General features: G+C 37.4%; 1 protein-coding gene across 5 annotated transcripts in view; it reads right to left on the minus strand.

Moving 5' to 3' along the window:
* The window catches only part of LOC126469734 (dynamin-1-like protein), a 107,835-nt gene extending 99,601 nt beyond the window's left edge, over positions 1-8,234 (minus strand). For 2 of the 5 annotated variants that reach the window (XM_050096939.1, XM_050096936.1), the window contains exons 1-3: positions 8,059-8,227; positions 7,855-7,957; positions 2,562-2,706 (exon numbers count right to left, since the gene is read on the minus strand). In XM_050096939.1, coding sequence (XP_049952896.1) covers positions 2,562-2,706; positions 7,855-7,957; positions 8,059-8,060 — 250 coding nt within the window. In that variant the 5' untranslated portion in view covers positions 8,061-8,227. Of the gene's footprint in view, positions 1-2,561; positions 2,707-7,854; positions 7,976-8,058 lie in introns of all 5 variants that reach the window. The other 3 variants (XM_050096938.1, XM_050096937.1, XM_050096940.1) reach the window with 3 other exon arrangements.
* Between the last annotated feature and the right edge of the window lie 7,192 nt (positions 8,235-15,426).

Here is a 15,426-nt window from a genome sequence, read left to right on the forward strand (position 1 = left end):
TACGAGGAAGGAAATATGCTGTAGCGTTATTGAAGGAACCAATGTGTACATTTTCTACTACATTCTTCAAAAATATAAAAAAATAAATGCAACTTCATTTTACAATTACCTGCTGGATCTTTAAGCAAAATTTTATTCACATTGGATGTTGGCAGAACTATGCAACTGTTTATACAGAGAAAACAGTGGCCAGCGAGTCACATACATTAAATGTCCTACTTTGTCGTACACAAACAAACCACGGTTCATATTAGTGTTGTATGGGCATATTTAATTTTAGGGTACTGAGCATCAAGGTCCCCAGCATATTCTGAAATAATGGGATGAAAGTAATTAAAAATTTTAAGCTAGGTAAAAATAGACTGTCCTCCATATAGTATTTAAAATATTGCATACAAATTCACCACTCTCTTAAAACATATTTTAGTCCATAAAAACAAACATCTGAACTTCTGATCAAACATTTCAGCATGTAGATATGGTCAATAGATCACACACTTCATAAAGTAAATCAGCCACTCTAAAACACATTTAATTATCTGCCCCTTTAAACTACAGCTATTCTGATGTTATATAAAATTATAACATCTATATTACAGTCATCTCATTATCATCTGCCCTATTATCACCTATCCTACCTCCATAAAAACATCCTTATGTACTACATGCAAGTCTACATTTCAGCCATTTACTTTCACTGTATTATGACGACAAATCCTGCACAGTTCTGAGATTATCCTTAGATGAATGAATGAACAAATCACAAATAAAAATTAAAGGTAATCTCAAAAGTTTTCATATCCTTAGCATAGTACACAGGAAGCTAAAATATTGTACACAGTGAGAACTATGCAAGTAATGCATTCCTTGCAGCCTTCTTATCAGAGGAAGTAGAAACATTTACAAGGACAATGCCCAACAGAAAGACAACTAAGAATTACCTTTGTCTTTCCTATAATATTAGAAAGAGGTGTTAAGTGGGTAGATTGTGACCTCACTGACATCAGTTCGTCGTGCACTAATTCTCCTCTGTAGGAGGACATTAAGTGAACAGCAGGGATTTAGAGGCTTGCTGCTTTTGGTGTTTTATCCACTACCTCATTTCATTTCCTTCCCATGTGTATTCAGATTATTATTTCCTCCAGCATTTGTAGAAGAAGCATTATATACTGCATCTTCTGGACTAAATCTATTTGACTGCTTTTAAAGCATTAAAGATGTCGTAACAACTATGGAGTTTTCCTCCATCTCCATATCTCATCTGCTCCAGTGCCTTCACAACAATGGATTTAGCTGGTGGGAATCAGGGAAATCACAGGAAACCTAAATCTGGATGGTGGGACAGGTATTTGAACCATCATCATCCTGAATGTGAGTCCAGTGCAACCTTAGCATTTATCTTGAAAGTGGTGTATCTGTACATGCACACCTACAGATATTTGGCAATATCTCCCACAACCAGATGTAATCAGAGTTGTTATGGTTTGGCTCAATGTACCCTTTTTCAATAAATTATAATACTATTATTCAGCTTAAAGCATGGTCGGCATAGATGCTACAAGGGAGTGTTACACACACTATAATATCTTTGTACAGTTTGACCATTTCACTAAACATTTAAGTTTTCTATGTGAGCAACTGCAGCTTTGTCTATAGATAGATAAGAAATCATTTATAAAAAATGTTTGTTGTAAAGTCTTCTAAAAAATTGTACAGGCTGCTGGTAGCTGCTAATTCTCATTTATTGAGGAATCAATGTACAACCGGCTTCACAATAATGAACTGATCTCTTCAGGTTAATTTGGCTTGTTTACATTAAGCCATTAAATCAATACAGTTTCCCAACTTTCTATAAGGCACACATCCAGTTATCATCAAATGGAAATGGAGGTTGAAAGATTCATCAATAATTTTAGACGATTATGGGTAATAAATGAGGGACATACTAATTTGAACCAGTGTTGCAGTCCTGATAGTACATTTAAGAACAGCTAACTCAGCTGTGCAGATGCAACTACTAGTAAATCCTATCTCAATGTATTCCAGCAAGATTTAACCTGAACATATGATTCATTTTTGTGAAACTGGCTGCAGCCTGATTCCACAATAAACGAGGATTAGCAGCTACAACTTTTCAGTAGATTTTACCACAAACTATATTAAAAATATTTTTAACCTTTCATTGGGCCTTGTAATGTTTTGGGATTTTTATTCTATACTAAATATTACTAGTCCTTGCTTCCAGTCAGTCTCTCACTGACATAAAGCCTCATATCTAATAGTGTGAAAATGGCAGCCAAAGAGACACAACACTGCCACAGTGTATTCCTAACAATCCTTATGGCTGCAAAAGAATCAGCCAATTCTTTCCAAGCTTCCCACATCGGAAAAATTCTCCTTTTCGTCATTACAGGGCGACATGAAAAAAATTGTAATGGAAGTATAACTGACAGCATTATTTTAAATGTAATGATACAAAAATTTATATTCTAGGAATGGGCTTGTTTATTACAAATATGAAAGAAGTACATGTGTAGTCAACTACAATAATAATTAATTACCTTCTTCAGCTGACCTATGACGTGTACTTCCTTTAGGACTATATATGAGCTGCAGTACCAGAGGGCGTCTGGTGACTATGCCCACACCACGTGGTAAAAAAGAACGACCAACTATACCCTCAATAACTGAACTCTTGCCCGAGCTCTGTAACAACAGACTGGGTTCAGTCACAATCATCTCATCAAGAATTTTTTTTAAATAAATAGGAGCTTACAGTGCAGGACACAAAACCAAACAACTCTAATGTGGATCATATTATATATTAAAAACAATGAAAAATCACATCTCATTGGTGAGAAAAGAGATTTTAAACACAAACTATTTCTAACATATATATTTAAAAAGAAAACTACATTATATACGTGGAATGTTTCCCTCTATTATAACGAAAACTACATTATGTTATATTTGGTGGTATAATGAAAAACAGAGTGAACAGACAACAGAATGCTTCAAGGTAGCCTTGCAGGAAGCTTGGTAGAGTGGGCTATAATGTGACAGATGCCAGTTCTGAGTTTAATGTATTTCTAGATGGCTGCTTGCAAACGTTTAATAACTGCCTTGCAAACTTTTAATAACTGCTTTCCCATGGCATAAGCAAGCCTAAAAGCTTCGGAATCAGGAGTTCAAATATCAGGTGGAAGGAAAAGGAAACTGTAATTTTGAGGATGACATAAGTAGATGTCACATATCAAGAAATGGTGTGCTACCTTAAGGAAAGTGATTAAAAATCAAACGATCTGCGTAACGTCTGAAATGAAGAATGCAAATAATAAAATTAAATATTTGTGGCCAATAGTTGAAATAGAAACCAGGAAATCAGTTAAAGAATATGAGAACCTTGTTATTAAAGAAAAACAGCCAAATAATAAGTTACAAATATCGATGGCTTTTTCCCAGCTTCCTGGAAGTAGCTCACAAGATTGGAATGGAAAGTTAAGGGGAAAAATGGAATAATATACATGCAAAAAACAATGTCATATCCACATAGACAAATCATCATTACTCCAAGCTCTGACAACACTCTCTCTCTCTCTCTCTCACACACACACACACACACACACACACACACACACACGTTTTAGTCACATAGCCAATACACCACCATTGAAATGTATATTTCTAGCTGGGCTGAAATGTGCTATTCTCAGACCCCTCTACAAGAAATATAGTATGCTAAGATTGATAATAATAATTACCAACCAGTCTCGCTACTTACCTCCTTCCCTATTGTACTGGGAAATAACATGCTTTCACTGAGTAAAAAATTTCACTTTTATAAGATTTCTGTACCTAACACCGTATGTAGTGTGGGTGTTTGCTTTCCCTTTAACATAATGCTTCACTTTATACAAAAGTGTATCAGCGTCCACATAATCAAATACATTACTTAAATAAAATAAGGTATTTACTATCGCCCTAAAAGTGCCTTACTGAGAAAAGAATAAACTGCATTCAATGTTTATTTCTGCTTCCTGAACACTAACTGCAAGCCCAAAAATGAATTAATAGTGCAGAGATTAGTCTTTCTAGGGTACTACTCAAACTTGGAAAAAAATTCCCTACGAATTCCAGGTGTGAGGAGGAAGATGGGGTAAGAAGCTCCAAATAAATTAATAGTTTACGAGGAGGGGGTGAGGTGGGGTGAGAGTGAGGTATATGTCACCACAATAATAACTTTTCTTTTCTTTCCTTTCCTATGAGCTATATGTCAGCCATAAGCAGTAGCCTAACAATAGTTTTAAAACATTAATTATTAACATGGAATAACATGCATTCAATTAACACACTTTGAAATATTAAATATTTTAAAATTTGTGATTTATAAAACTCAGTAAAATTTAATTTCAGTGCTATGTTAAATACACAGAATTCCCAAATAATGTATGAAATTCCTCAAATTCTCAGACATTTCCCCAAGTTTTCCAGATAAATTATAATTCCCTGGGAATTCCAGGTTTTCCTGAAGAATCGCCACCCTGCTTTCACATAAACTGTCTTCTGAAGAATCTCTGGAAACCTGCAGCAGGGAAACAGGCCTATAACTTTCCTTGTTATCCCTTTATCCTTTTTAATAGAGAGACGTGAAGAAGCATTTTAATCTATCAATGAATTGATTACACTTGAAAAACACAGGTGACAGAATGACACTAATGTACTGTACTCTGGTCTGCACATAAACACCCTAGTTTCAACTCTCCAGCAATTCAATAATTAATTAAGGTTCCCCCTTCCTTATAGCTACAAGTGATTTAACTGTCTCTAGACACCAGCTTTGAAAACTCCTGCATATCTGGCTGTACCAATAAAACTTTCATTCAACTTCCCAATTATAGAAAAGAAGCTGATAGTGAATATTTCACAGAACTCTGGTGAAGCATCACTTTCATCTTCCCATGGAGAAGACATAATATGTTGAGCTCCTTTTTGCCCTGGTGTTTCTCTTTTTATTCATGACTCACCATAAACTTCAATATTATTCCTTGAACTTCCTATTCTTTTAGTGTAACTCAATGGTAGAACCTGTCTGGTAACATGTTGTAGAACTTAGCAGCATTATCTGCTATTAAATTCAGTAACTCTACTACAACTGCCAGTTGTGATATAGGTCCTATTTCTTATATTACACAGAAATATAATGTCAGTATTTATACAAACAAGCCACTTATTAAAGCTCTTTTCCTCCTTGCAACTGTGTTGTGAACTTCCTGCCAAGTGTGCCTTTTGAAAGTTCATAAAATTAGTACATTGCAAGTGAGTCCACACAATACCTCCAAATATTTCGTTTAACATCTTGGGCTATGACTGCACTGACCCCTCTGCTATTAAGATTTATCCATCAGGCTTCACTAAATGATGATGAGAGTACGGCACTGTTGGCCAGGAGGCCCCATCTGGTGAAGTACGACCGCCAAGTGCAAGTCTGATTGCAGTCGACACCAAACTGAGCGACTTGTGAGCCAGTGGTGAGGATGAAATGATCATGAGGACACACAACACCCAGTTCACGAGCGGAGAAAATCTCCAACCTGGGCAGGAATCAAACCCAGGCCCGCTTGCATGAGAGGCAAGCACATTACCACCCAGCTAAGCATCTGTTTTCTTACAGTGTGTCCCTATGTTCTTTAATGTTAGTGGAAGTGAAGCGTACCTCCTCTCAGCAATTAATCGACACTGATGATCATCCAAAGATGGAACAACAGTGGGCAACAGGTAGGGGGAAGAGGGGGTTGGGAGGGGGGGGGGGGGGGGGACAGAGACCACCACCAACAACACCGAAACACTATACAAATGTGGAACTTTACCTTCCCCCAGCATACAAACTGTTAAAATAGCTTACGGGAATGCAACCAGGCGATGTCTACGACAACTGCCCAAAGACATCACCCAGCTGTACAAGCATTGTTGCCTAATGGAACTAGATCAATTACTGAGACCCTAAGACTCTGGCCATATTCTCTTCTTGCTCTTTTATTAGAATTCAGGGCGCCTTTTCACTGTTACACTAAAAGAGGATCTCCAAGTATCTTATATGGCATACTATCACGGTTACACTATCTTCCAAATCAAATATGTATCATATGCACTGCAGATGATACTACTGATGTAGTCTATAAATCCTGGTTGATGTCAGTACAGAAAAACCAGTTTTCTCTGCTGCACCAAATTAATCTCAATAGGTTTCCATTACACTGACTGACTTTTATAGACAGTTCCACCAGAATTGCTAGCGCAGTAACGACTGTTCTCATTTTTAAACATCATGCCTAGTTTTTTAAGACAAATGTGACAGTGCAAACGCAAGCTGATTTAGCAATGCTACTGCATGTTCCATATTGTTTTCAGTGTTCATAGTTCTCTTTAACTGTATGGCATCCAATCATCACACATTCAGTGGTGGCCAATGTATAGCATCACAGTACATAGTACTGGCATGATTCAGTAGGAAGAAAAAAAAATATTGGGAGAATAGAGACATTAAACTTTTAGGTTGTTGCAGTAGATTAACTGGACTAGCCAAGTGTGTGCACAGAATAAACAGCTTGCAAGTTGATTCCCATGGCAATCAGTTCAAATCACATAGTGTTGCATTGCTGACATTGTTTTATATTGTCCAGCAACCACCTGTCCAGGGATTTCAGGATCATCAGTCAGTAGGCCTATTACCATTTTTCTTTTCATATAATCACTACTATAACTAATTAAAGCAGATTTGTGCATTAACTATTGGACACTTTTTGAAGCAAACACACTATATTTCATCATAACTGAGGCAAAGTGCTGTGTCTCTAGTGATCGCTATAACACCACGATCACAAATATCAGAGCACAAGCCCTCAAAAACCTTCGAAGTTTCATAATGTAAGAAAGATGCCAAAACAATGGATAAAGTCATATAGCACAGGCATAACATAAAATGGAAATATTTTGAAATGATTATGCAGAACTCCTTAGTTGTTGTTTTTTTTCCCCAAAGGTAATCTTATTATAATGCCAAGAAGCATTTTTTTTTAAATTGAAAATGAATTGATCATTCTAAATCACTGATAGCTGTTCTTCATAAGGAAGATTTTTGCAGATATACTTTTTAAATTTATTTACAAAAATAAATTCTTCACTTGATAAGGTTGTTGATCATGATCATTCGGAGTGGTTCCCACTGCACCCTAATGAAAATAATACCAACATTCTTCAAATGTCACATGCAGATTTGAAAGGCATCAGGGCCCAACTGTGGTATCTCTGATGCATTATCAATCAATATGTGAACATTATAATGCTGATGCCAGATCATAAACAAAAAATTCTGTTCGCTATTTGATGTTTTGGAGCATCCACATAAACACATTAAAATTTTTAATGAAAATTAATATTAACAATGTCACAATAAAACCGTTATCAATACCACATATTCCCTGTCACTGAAAAAACTATACAATCGCTGCCATAAAAGTAGAAAGGCCTTGCACCATGCCACCTTCCATGGACGTTTACAAGAAACGATATAAAGTCACAAAAATAGTTTCTGCTACAATAATGTAGCTCCTTAAAAGAAATTATGCACTTGTCACAGAGCTCTTCTTCGAACTAAGTATCATTTTCTACAGAACAGTTTCACAAAATAAATCCGGTCTTGTGATTACATTCGCTTGCGCTATCATCCGACATATACCGTACTTAAACCGGAGTACAACAGAATTAATCTCGATGTTCACTAAGAACTTGTAACATATAACACTTACTTATTTATGTCATCAGATGTAAACACCGTTCTGCAGTTATTGTACATACCTGCGTGCCGACTACTATAATTTGAGGTAACTGTATAGAGTCGGCGCCAATAGTACTGAACACATCCTGCAGTTTGTTGATCACCGGTATTAACGCCTCCATCCTGTAATACACCCAATTTCTATATACAACTATTAATCATTCATAAAATGACAAAAACCTCCAATATCTATGTTTCAAACATATCTCACTGGAAGTACGTACATTCACTCTAAGAATAACTTAAGTTTTTTTCCTCTCTCTCTCTCTCTCGGCAATTCAACCCATCTGAACAAACATTCTAAGGTTGTAAATACACTGATAAACAACTAAACTTTCACACACAATTCGCAATACAAACACAACTTCCCTCTTACCTCTTGAACTTACGTAGCCTGAGAACTTCGTCAAAAACAAAAGGCAACACACCCAACACAAAGAACTTCAAAATATATCATCAATTTCCCCATATGAAGTTTGAGTGTAGCAACATCAAATAGGCATTACAGTATGAAATAATGAATTATTACTGAATATTTTGATCTAATTCAAACACTGTAAATGCCATCAATGAATTTATTGGAAAATATATTCCACATGTAAGAAGGTCACAGAAATATTCTGTGATCTGACCCATGCAGTCGATTCAGTGAATAGCTCCTTGCTTGTCCACGAATGACAGGTTTATAGAATCAGGCACACTGCTTTCCAATGGCTCATCTCGTACTTAACAGATGGGAAAATTGTAACTTCAAATTCGAGCAATTATTCCTCAAACTGGAAAACTATTTCCCGAGGCGTAACTTCAAATACAAGTAATTACTCCTCACATTGGAAAACAATTTCCCAAGGAGGATCAGGAGGTTCGATATTGGGTTCCTATCCATCCTTTTTCTTCGTAAAGGACCTACCACATGCACTTCACTCAGTTTTATTTGCTAAAGACATGTTAGTTGTAATACAAAGGGAGGTGACTGAAAGAATTCCAGAAAGTGTCAAAAAATAGATTAGAAAAACTTGAATGTTGGTTCCATTGCAACGGCTTACAACCAGAAGTAACTAAAACTAAACTGATGCAGTGTGAAACTAAATGATGAGAACAGATTGACATAAAAGTAACTTGCAGTGATAAGGATATCACAGAAGCAAAGTCTGCAAAGTACTTACGCCTCAATCTCGACAAAAATTTATGTTGCAAATTATCCAGTAAATTTAAAAACGTAGCGACAGCGATGTGTATTTGGTCAAGTGCCACAAACATAGACACCAGAAAGATTGTCGGTCTCTGCTACTTTGAGTCAGTTAACTGCTATGGCATATTCTGGTGAAATTCAGCACATGTCACGAGGCTCCTAGCGTTACAGAAGAAAATAATTAGGAACACGTATGTTGCCAAACGATTAATAGCCTGTCGACTACTGTCAAAAAATTTTAAAATTCCATATATTTCCTCTCTTTACACATATGAGGTTTTGTTGCTTTTATACAAAATAAACATATTGAAATGTCTATGTTTTGTGTCATGTTGGAGCTTGGCTGTGGTGTGTGCTGTCTATGTACCGATTATCTTTATTATTGAAAGGTAACCTCATCAAGATCTGTTGTAGGACAATTAGGTTTGGAAATGCAAATCAAGTCTGCGTTTTACAATATTGATTGTTTGACATTAAAGTTCGATATGAAGCATAATGAAAATTATTGACAATGAATTATTAGTAGAAAGAATGTTAATTGTCGTAAAATTTATAGCAAACGGTGGCTCACTAGAAGCTCAAATGCATAATGAATGTAGCGCTAACAAATAGGGGTGTACCTCAGAATTGTCTGGAAGACTGCTTGGGAAATGCGGTACACTTTCCTAATCTATGTAGCTTGTAACTCAAGGGTAAACGGATTCGAGATCCATGAAACAATACAATCAATGAAACAACATAAGTTGTGTAGCAGGCCACACAAATTGTGAACTGCTCAGAAAGCGGATAGCACAAACGCAAAGTGTAAAACTTAGTCTAAAACTAAGCAAGCGCGCCTGGTCGAAGCTGGACCAAACGCCTCTCTTTCCATGACCAGACAACCAAGTATCAAGTCCTCCTTACATTAAATGCACTCGCCCCTCTCCTTTTTTTAAAAAAAAAAAAAGAGGTGATAGTAGTGTCCCATAGTTGTTTGGTAACGCTCACTGTCATGCCATTCTCGCTACGGGGCAGAGGCCAACCGATTTATTTGGTTGGATGACAATACACCTAATTCTCTCACGGTGCACAACATAGCTGCAACAGCATGGTCTTACATTTGCCTTGAGTAAGCTTCCTTAGTCACACTCATTGACTCTCTAGGAACCCTCAATGACTTACCACAGGCTGTGAAGGACAACGCTACCTGTGTTGACAAAAGTCCTCGCATCGCCGACTTCTGTAAATCACAGTTCCCTGGGAAGTTATTCCTCATACATATAGAGACCTTCAAGTGGCCACAGAGAGCAGAAACGCAACCCTGGATTAGCTCATCTTTGTCAAGATAATTTGAAACCTTATTCCTGTGCAAAGGAGCCATGTACTTTCCTCCAGCATTGTTAAGAAAAATAAAGAAATGAAAAATAATCAAACATCGCAAAGCGATATTTGTCTGCGATGTCATATCAACCCATCACGTCTCTTTTTGAAAAGAATAAAACTCCCACGATTACAATCCTCGATAGTCAGTGAATTGTAATATTTCTTTATATTCTACTAATTATCCCTGCACAATTCTATGAGTGAATTACGTTTCCTACTTGACCATCTATATACTCGCAGAATCGATGCGCAAAGTAATACAGAACCATTACTATTCCATGAGCGCATAATTACTCTTTGTAATATTCTCTCTGGTGTGTTGAGGGGACTTCTAGGATCTTCTCCGTGCCGAATAGCCGCATTGAATATGTGGTGTCACCGCCAGACACGACGCTTTCTAGGTGGTAGCTTTTAAATCGGCCGCTGTCCGTTAGTTACGTCTGACCCGCGTGTCGCCACTGTCAGTGATTGCAGACCGAGCGCCGCCACACGGCAGGTCTAGTCTAGAGAGACTCCCTAGCACTCGCCGCAGTTGTACAGCTGACTTTGCTAGCGATGGTTCACTGTCTACATACGCCCTCATTTGCAGAGACGACAGTTTAGCACAGCCTTCAGCTACATCATTTGCAACGACCTAGCAAGGCGCCATATTCAGTTACTATAATTACTATTTCAAGAATGTATTCTGAATAGATAATATTGTGAATCATGTACCGTCAAGAGCGACTTTCATCATTAATGGATTAAAGTTAAGTATCAAACTAATTACGTCCGCTTTCTGAATTCTCATTCCTTGTCATGTTCCAGACCTCACGTCAGTATAGTTGTTCCCTCCTCACGCCAGCCTGCGTGAGATAAAACGCGTGCATTTCGGCCTCCACTCGTAACACGGTGTTGGCTCTTCTGCTAACACAAAAGAATAATTGTAATTTTGCTATCGAGATTACTGGAAGAAAGAGATTGAAAATATATACTGAGCATTTACATCAAAGGTGTGTAAGGAATTTTATTATATATGTATTCTCTAATTGGAAATTTGCACGGAGGTGTCGTTTCGTTGGTAATCAGAAGGGAACTTCCGATGAATTGGAGACGAACCTGCAATTATTAGATCCAAGAGCTCCATTATTTCATCGGATAATTAAACTCTATCAAAGCAAACTTTCCGCTTGATCTGAGGTTTCCCGACTGACTACGCAATGGAAGAAAACCAAGACATTTTATTTACACAGGATTGCAGATCGTTTCGAATCACCGAGACTGCGGACAAGGAGAGTCATCGTCCGATTCTGATTAAACAAGTAAAGTTTAATTATAACTCTCTTGAGCGACTGTGATATGGCTGCTTATGAATGAGATCATTAATAAAATACTAATAACTAACTTTCCTCCTCACCAGCAACCAGTATAAAGACAATGTTACTTAAAATTATTGAATATTGACACATCACGAAAAATGTAGATGAAACAAGCACTGGAACTCAAACAACGAACCTCCTAACAGTCTCCCATCCAATAATAATAAAAATAGCAATGTGTTGTAGCTTGTTTGATTCAAATGATAACAGAATTTAAAGATAACTAAGGTACTACCTGATTATTATATACTCTTACAAAAAATTTGTTTGCAAACATTAAACTGTAAAACAGGTAATCTCTGTCCCATTTGATTCGAATAAAACTATTACAGCATCATTTTATAGTGCATGTTAATATGGTAGCCTTGCTTCTATGAGCATGATTGTAATTTTACTCAACACAGAAATATTGTGCAGTATTTTAGCAGAATCGTAAATGTGAAATGAAGATAAATTTTTGAGTTATAAACTAGTATTAGTTCACAAAAATTGAATATTGCAATTATTGTCGCTCACTGGAGATTACATATGATGAACCACTTATAATACTGTATAGAATGGCCACAAGGACAATAGTCCATATTATTTATCTGTAAAATATTGATTAATATTAAAGAGTGTCAGTGAAATCTGATAGTGGGCAAGAAATGAAACTAAGTAATTTTACAGAATAAATTGTATAAAATGCTGCCTCATTTGGCCAGACACATGTGTTAAAATATGGGTTCAATGAAAGTGGTGGCATGTGCCTTGAATTTATCTGTGAATAATGTTTGAATATATAGTGTATTGTGTAAGCCAAGAGGTAAAAATAAAATAAAAAAATGTGTGACGAGGCCTCCCATCAGGTAGACCGTTCGCCAGGTGCAAGCCTTTCGATTTGACGCCACTTTGGTGACTTGCACATTGATATCAAAACAATTAGTTTTGTTCAACGTGCATGAGTGCATGTGCAGGTGAATTAAAATAAAGTTCTGATGCACAGCTAAGACTGAAGAAATTGTTGCACAACAACTTATTTACCACAGGAGAAAGTGCTGCAGCAGCACTTAGTTTGGTGCTGTGCCGTGCTACAAAGGGCACACCCCAAACTGTGACTCAGGGGATTACAGCAGATAATGGAGGGTGTCAGTGAATCACTCATCCCTCAGTGACTCATTCACCTCAACCACCTGTCAGAAGCTCTTGTCCGCCTGCACTCAGACAGACCAATTCTGAAATGGTCGTGCACTTCAATGAGCAAATTATAGCATCTATACACTTCATCACAACCCCAATACCGCACAATAAGCCTGAAAGAGTAGTTCAGTGTGGGGCGGCAGAGGGGTGAAGTGGACTGCGGTAGTCGTCGTTGGGTTGTGGACCATTGCAGATGCGGCGGGGATGGAGCCTCTCTGTCGTTTCTAGGCCCCCGATTAACATACAATACAATACTTGTTGTTTCTTATTGTGTTGCAAAATGTCTGTCATAGGGCTACCCTGTCACACAAGTGCCTAATTAGCAAGTGTGCCTTCAGCTACCTTTAAGGGACCACAGTAGGGAAGCACTCTTTTTACCACGGACATTTGGGCTGAATTTAGAGTAGAATACAGTTATACATTCACAATAGTGATCAACCACTTCTACTGATAATAAATTACACTGTAACAATATTATTTAAGTTACCTTTAGCACTCATTGCATATCTTGCAATCATGAAGCCACATTATGCATCTGAATTTCATTCAGGTGAAGTCTCCCCCAGATACAGTTTGGTTTGGGAGAGGTGTACCATAAGGATTTGTGTTTCTGTGGGTCCCTTAATAAGAATATGACTGACGTGATCAGTTGGACGATATGGACAGGACCTATGAAACATCGCTAAAGCTTACATGTCCCTTTACTTATACCATCTGTTTATTCTATTTTTTAATACCTGTCATTATTCATAAAGGCACCTGATGGGAATGCCATGGCATTATCTGATATTAAGAGTCTACACATTCTAAAGTTATCAAAAATTCCTTGTAAACACTTAACTGTCAGTAGTGCAGTGATATTTCTATTAGGGATTAACCAACGAAAACGTGAACATGCATGCAGGCAAACTAGCGCAACTTGGTTCCCATCCCTAGACCATAGAAATGGACCAATGTAATCTACACACATTTTCTGCCACTGTGCTTGTGTGGCTTTCGAGACAACAGAAAGATTACTTAGACAACACCGTTTCTATGACTGGAGGAAATTCCTAATTTCTTTGTCCATGACTTTACAAACAAAGTTTTCCCAGATCTTCCTCCTTGTTTTGTAAGTAATCAAGTGATCAACTATAGATTTCTCATGATACTATTTGAGTAGACATGGAACCAGTTCAGAGAGTAATATAATCTTATCTCCTCAACGTCCCCAATCTGGGCAACATAAGATATTTCCCCTTAGAATATATCGTCTTATCATCACATCCTTTTCTTACTGCTCCACAACCAGACAACTCCATCTCTGCATCTTGTATTTCCTCTACATCCTTAAAAAGGATGGAAAGCCCCATTAAAACAGAACACGCTGCCTCACTTGGTTCTGTGGTAATCAATTGAACTTCTTCACCTTCCTGAAATTCTCTCTCATTCTACTCGCCAAACATGTAGCTAAGACCTTCAGATAAAACATTTTCCGTTACAAGGATATGTTCAACCCTAAAATGAAAGGCTGATATCCTAACTGTTCACCTGGCAATAATCCCCATTCTCCTTGGCCTAGAGAGCATTGAACTAAGTGCTTGGTTTTCAGTTTCAACCTGGAATGTGTAGTGCTCTAAATACATCTTGAACTTTTCCTGAGCCAACAATACCACCAATATCTCGAGTTCATTAATGGCGTACTTTACTTCCAGAGAGGATCCATAAACCACAGAGTGGCTCTCACTAGGATGTTCTTGAACAAGGACAGCAGCAACCACAGACATAGACGCATCTGCTTGGACAATAAATCCCATGTTAAAATTGGGCATCGCCAGAACTGGAGGTCTAGCCAGTGCAGCCTTTATGGCTTCCAAAAGATGTTTGCTGTGAAGGATCTCTCTAAAATTTTCTCCCTTTCTTCTTTAGTTCAGCAAGGGGTGCTGCTAACTAGGTGAAAGTCAGGACGAATTTCCGAAAAAAAATTCTCCATGTCTATGAAACGAGTCATTGCCTTCAAGCTGTAAGGTGGTGCGCAAATGTGAATTGTTTCCATTTGGATTTGGTGGATACTAATTCCCGCTGATAAAACTGTGTGTCCTAGAATGGCGATCTCAGTCTGGGCAAATTTTAATTTAGATGGCTTTACAGTACACTCCGTTTCTCGGAATCATTTAAGAATCTCTCTAATATGGCTCAGATGTTTCCGAAAATGTTGACTAAAAATTACAAGATCATCTGAATAGTAATATACACAGCTAAATTTTAAACCCAAAAAGACGTTGTCCAAAACATGAGATGACATTGCTGCTCTGGTTGACAAGTCGAAGTAGACCCAGTTGTATCCGAAAAGATCCCAATCAGTCGCAAAAGCCCTTACTCTTTTTGACCTCTCAGTAAAGGGCAGTTGGTAATAGGCCTGATTAAGGTCAAAGGTAGTAAACACTTTTGCTTTCTCAAACGATGAGTGTAAATCAGGTAATGGAATGGACTGTACAATGATCTTTTTAATAATGGTGTAG

Source organism: Schistocerca serialis, chromosome 3, assembly GCF_023864345.2.
Source record: "Schistocerca serialis cubense isolate TAMUIC-IGC-003099 chromosome 3, iqSchSeri2.2, whole genome shotgun sequence".
NCBI lineage: Eukaryota > Metazoa > Arthropoda > Insecta > Orthoptera > Acrididae > Schistocerca > Schistocerca serialis.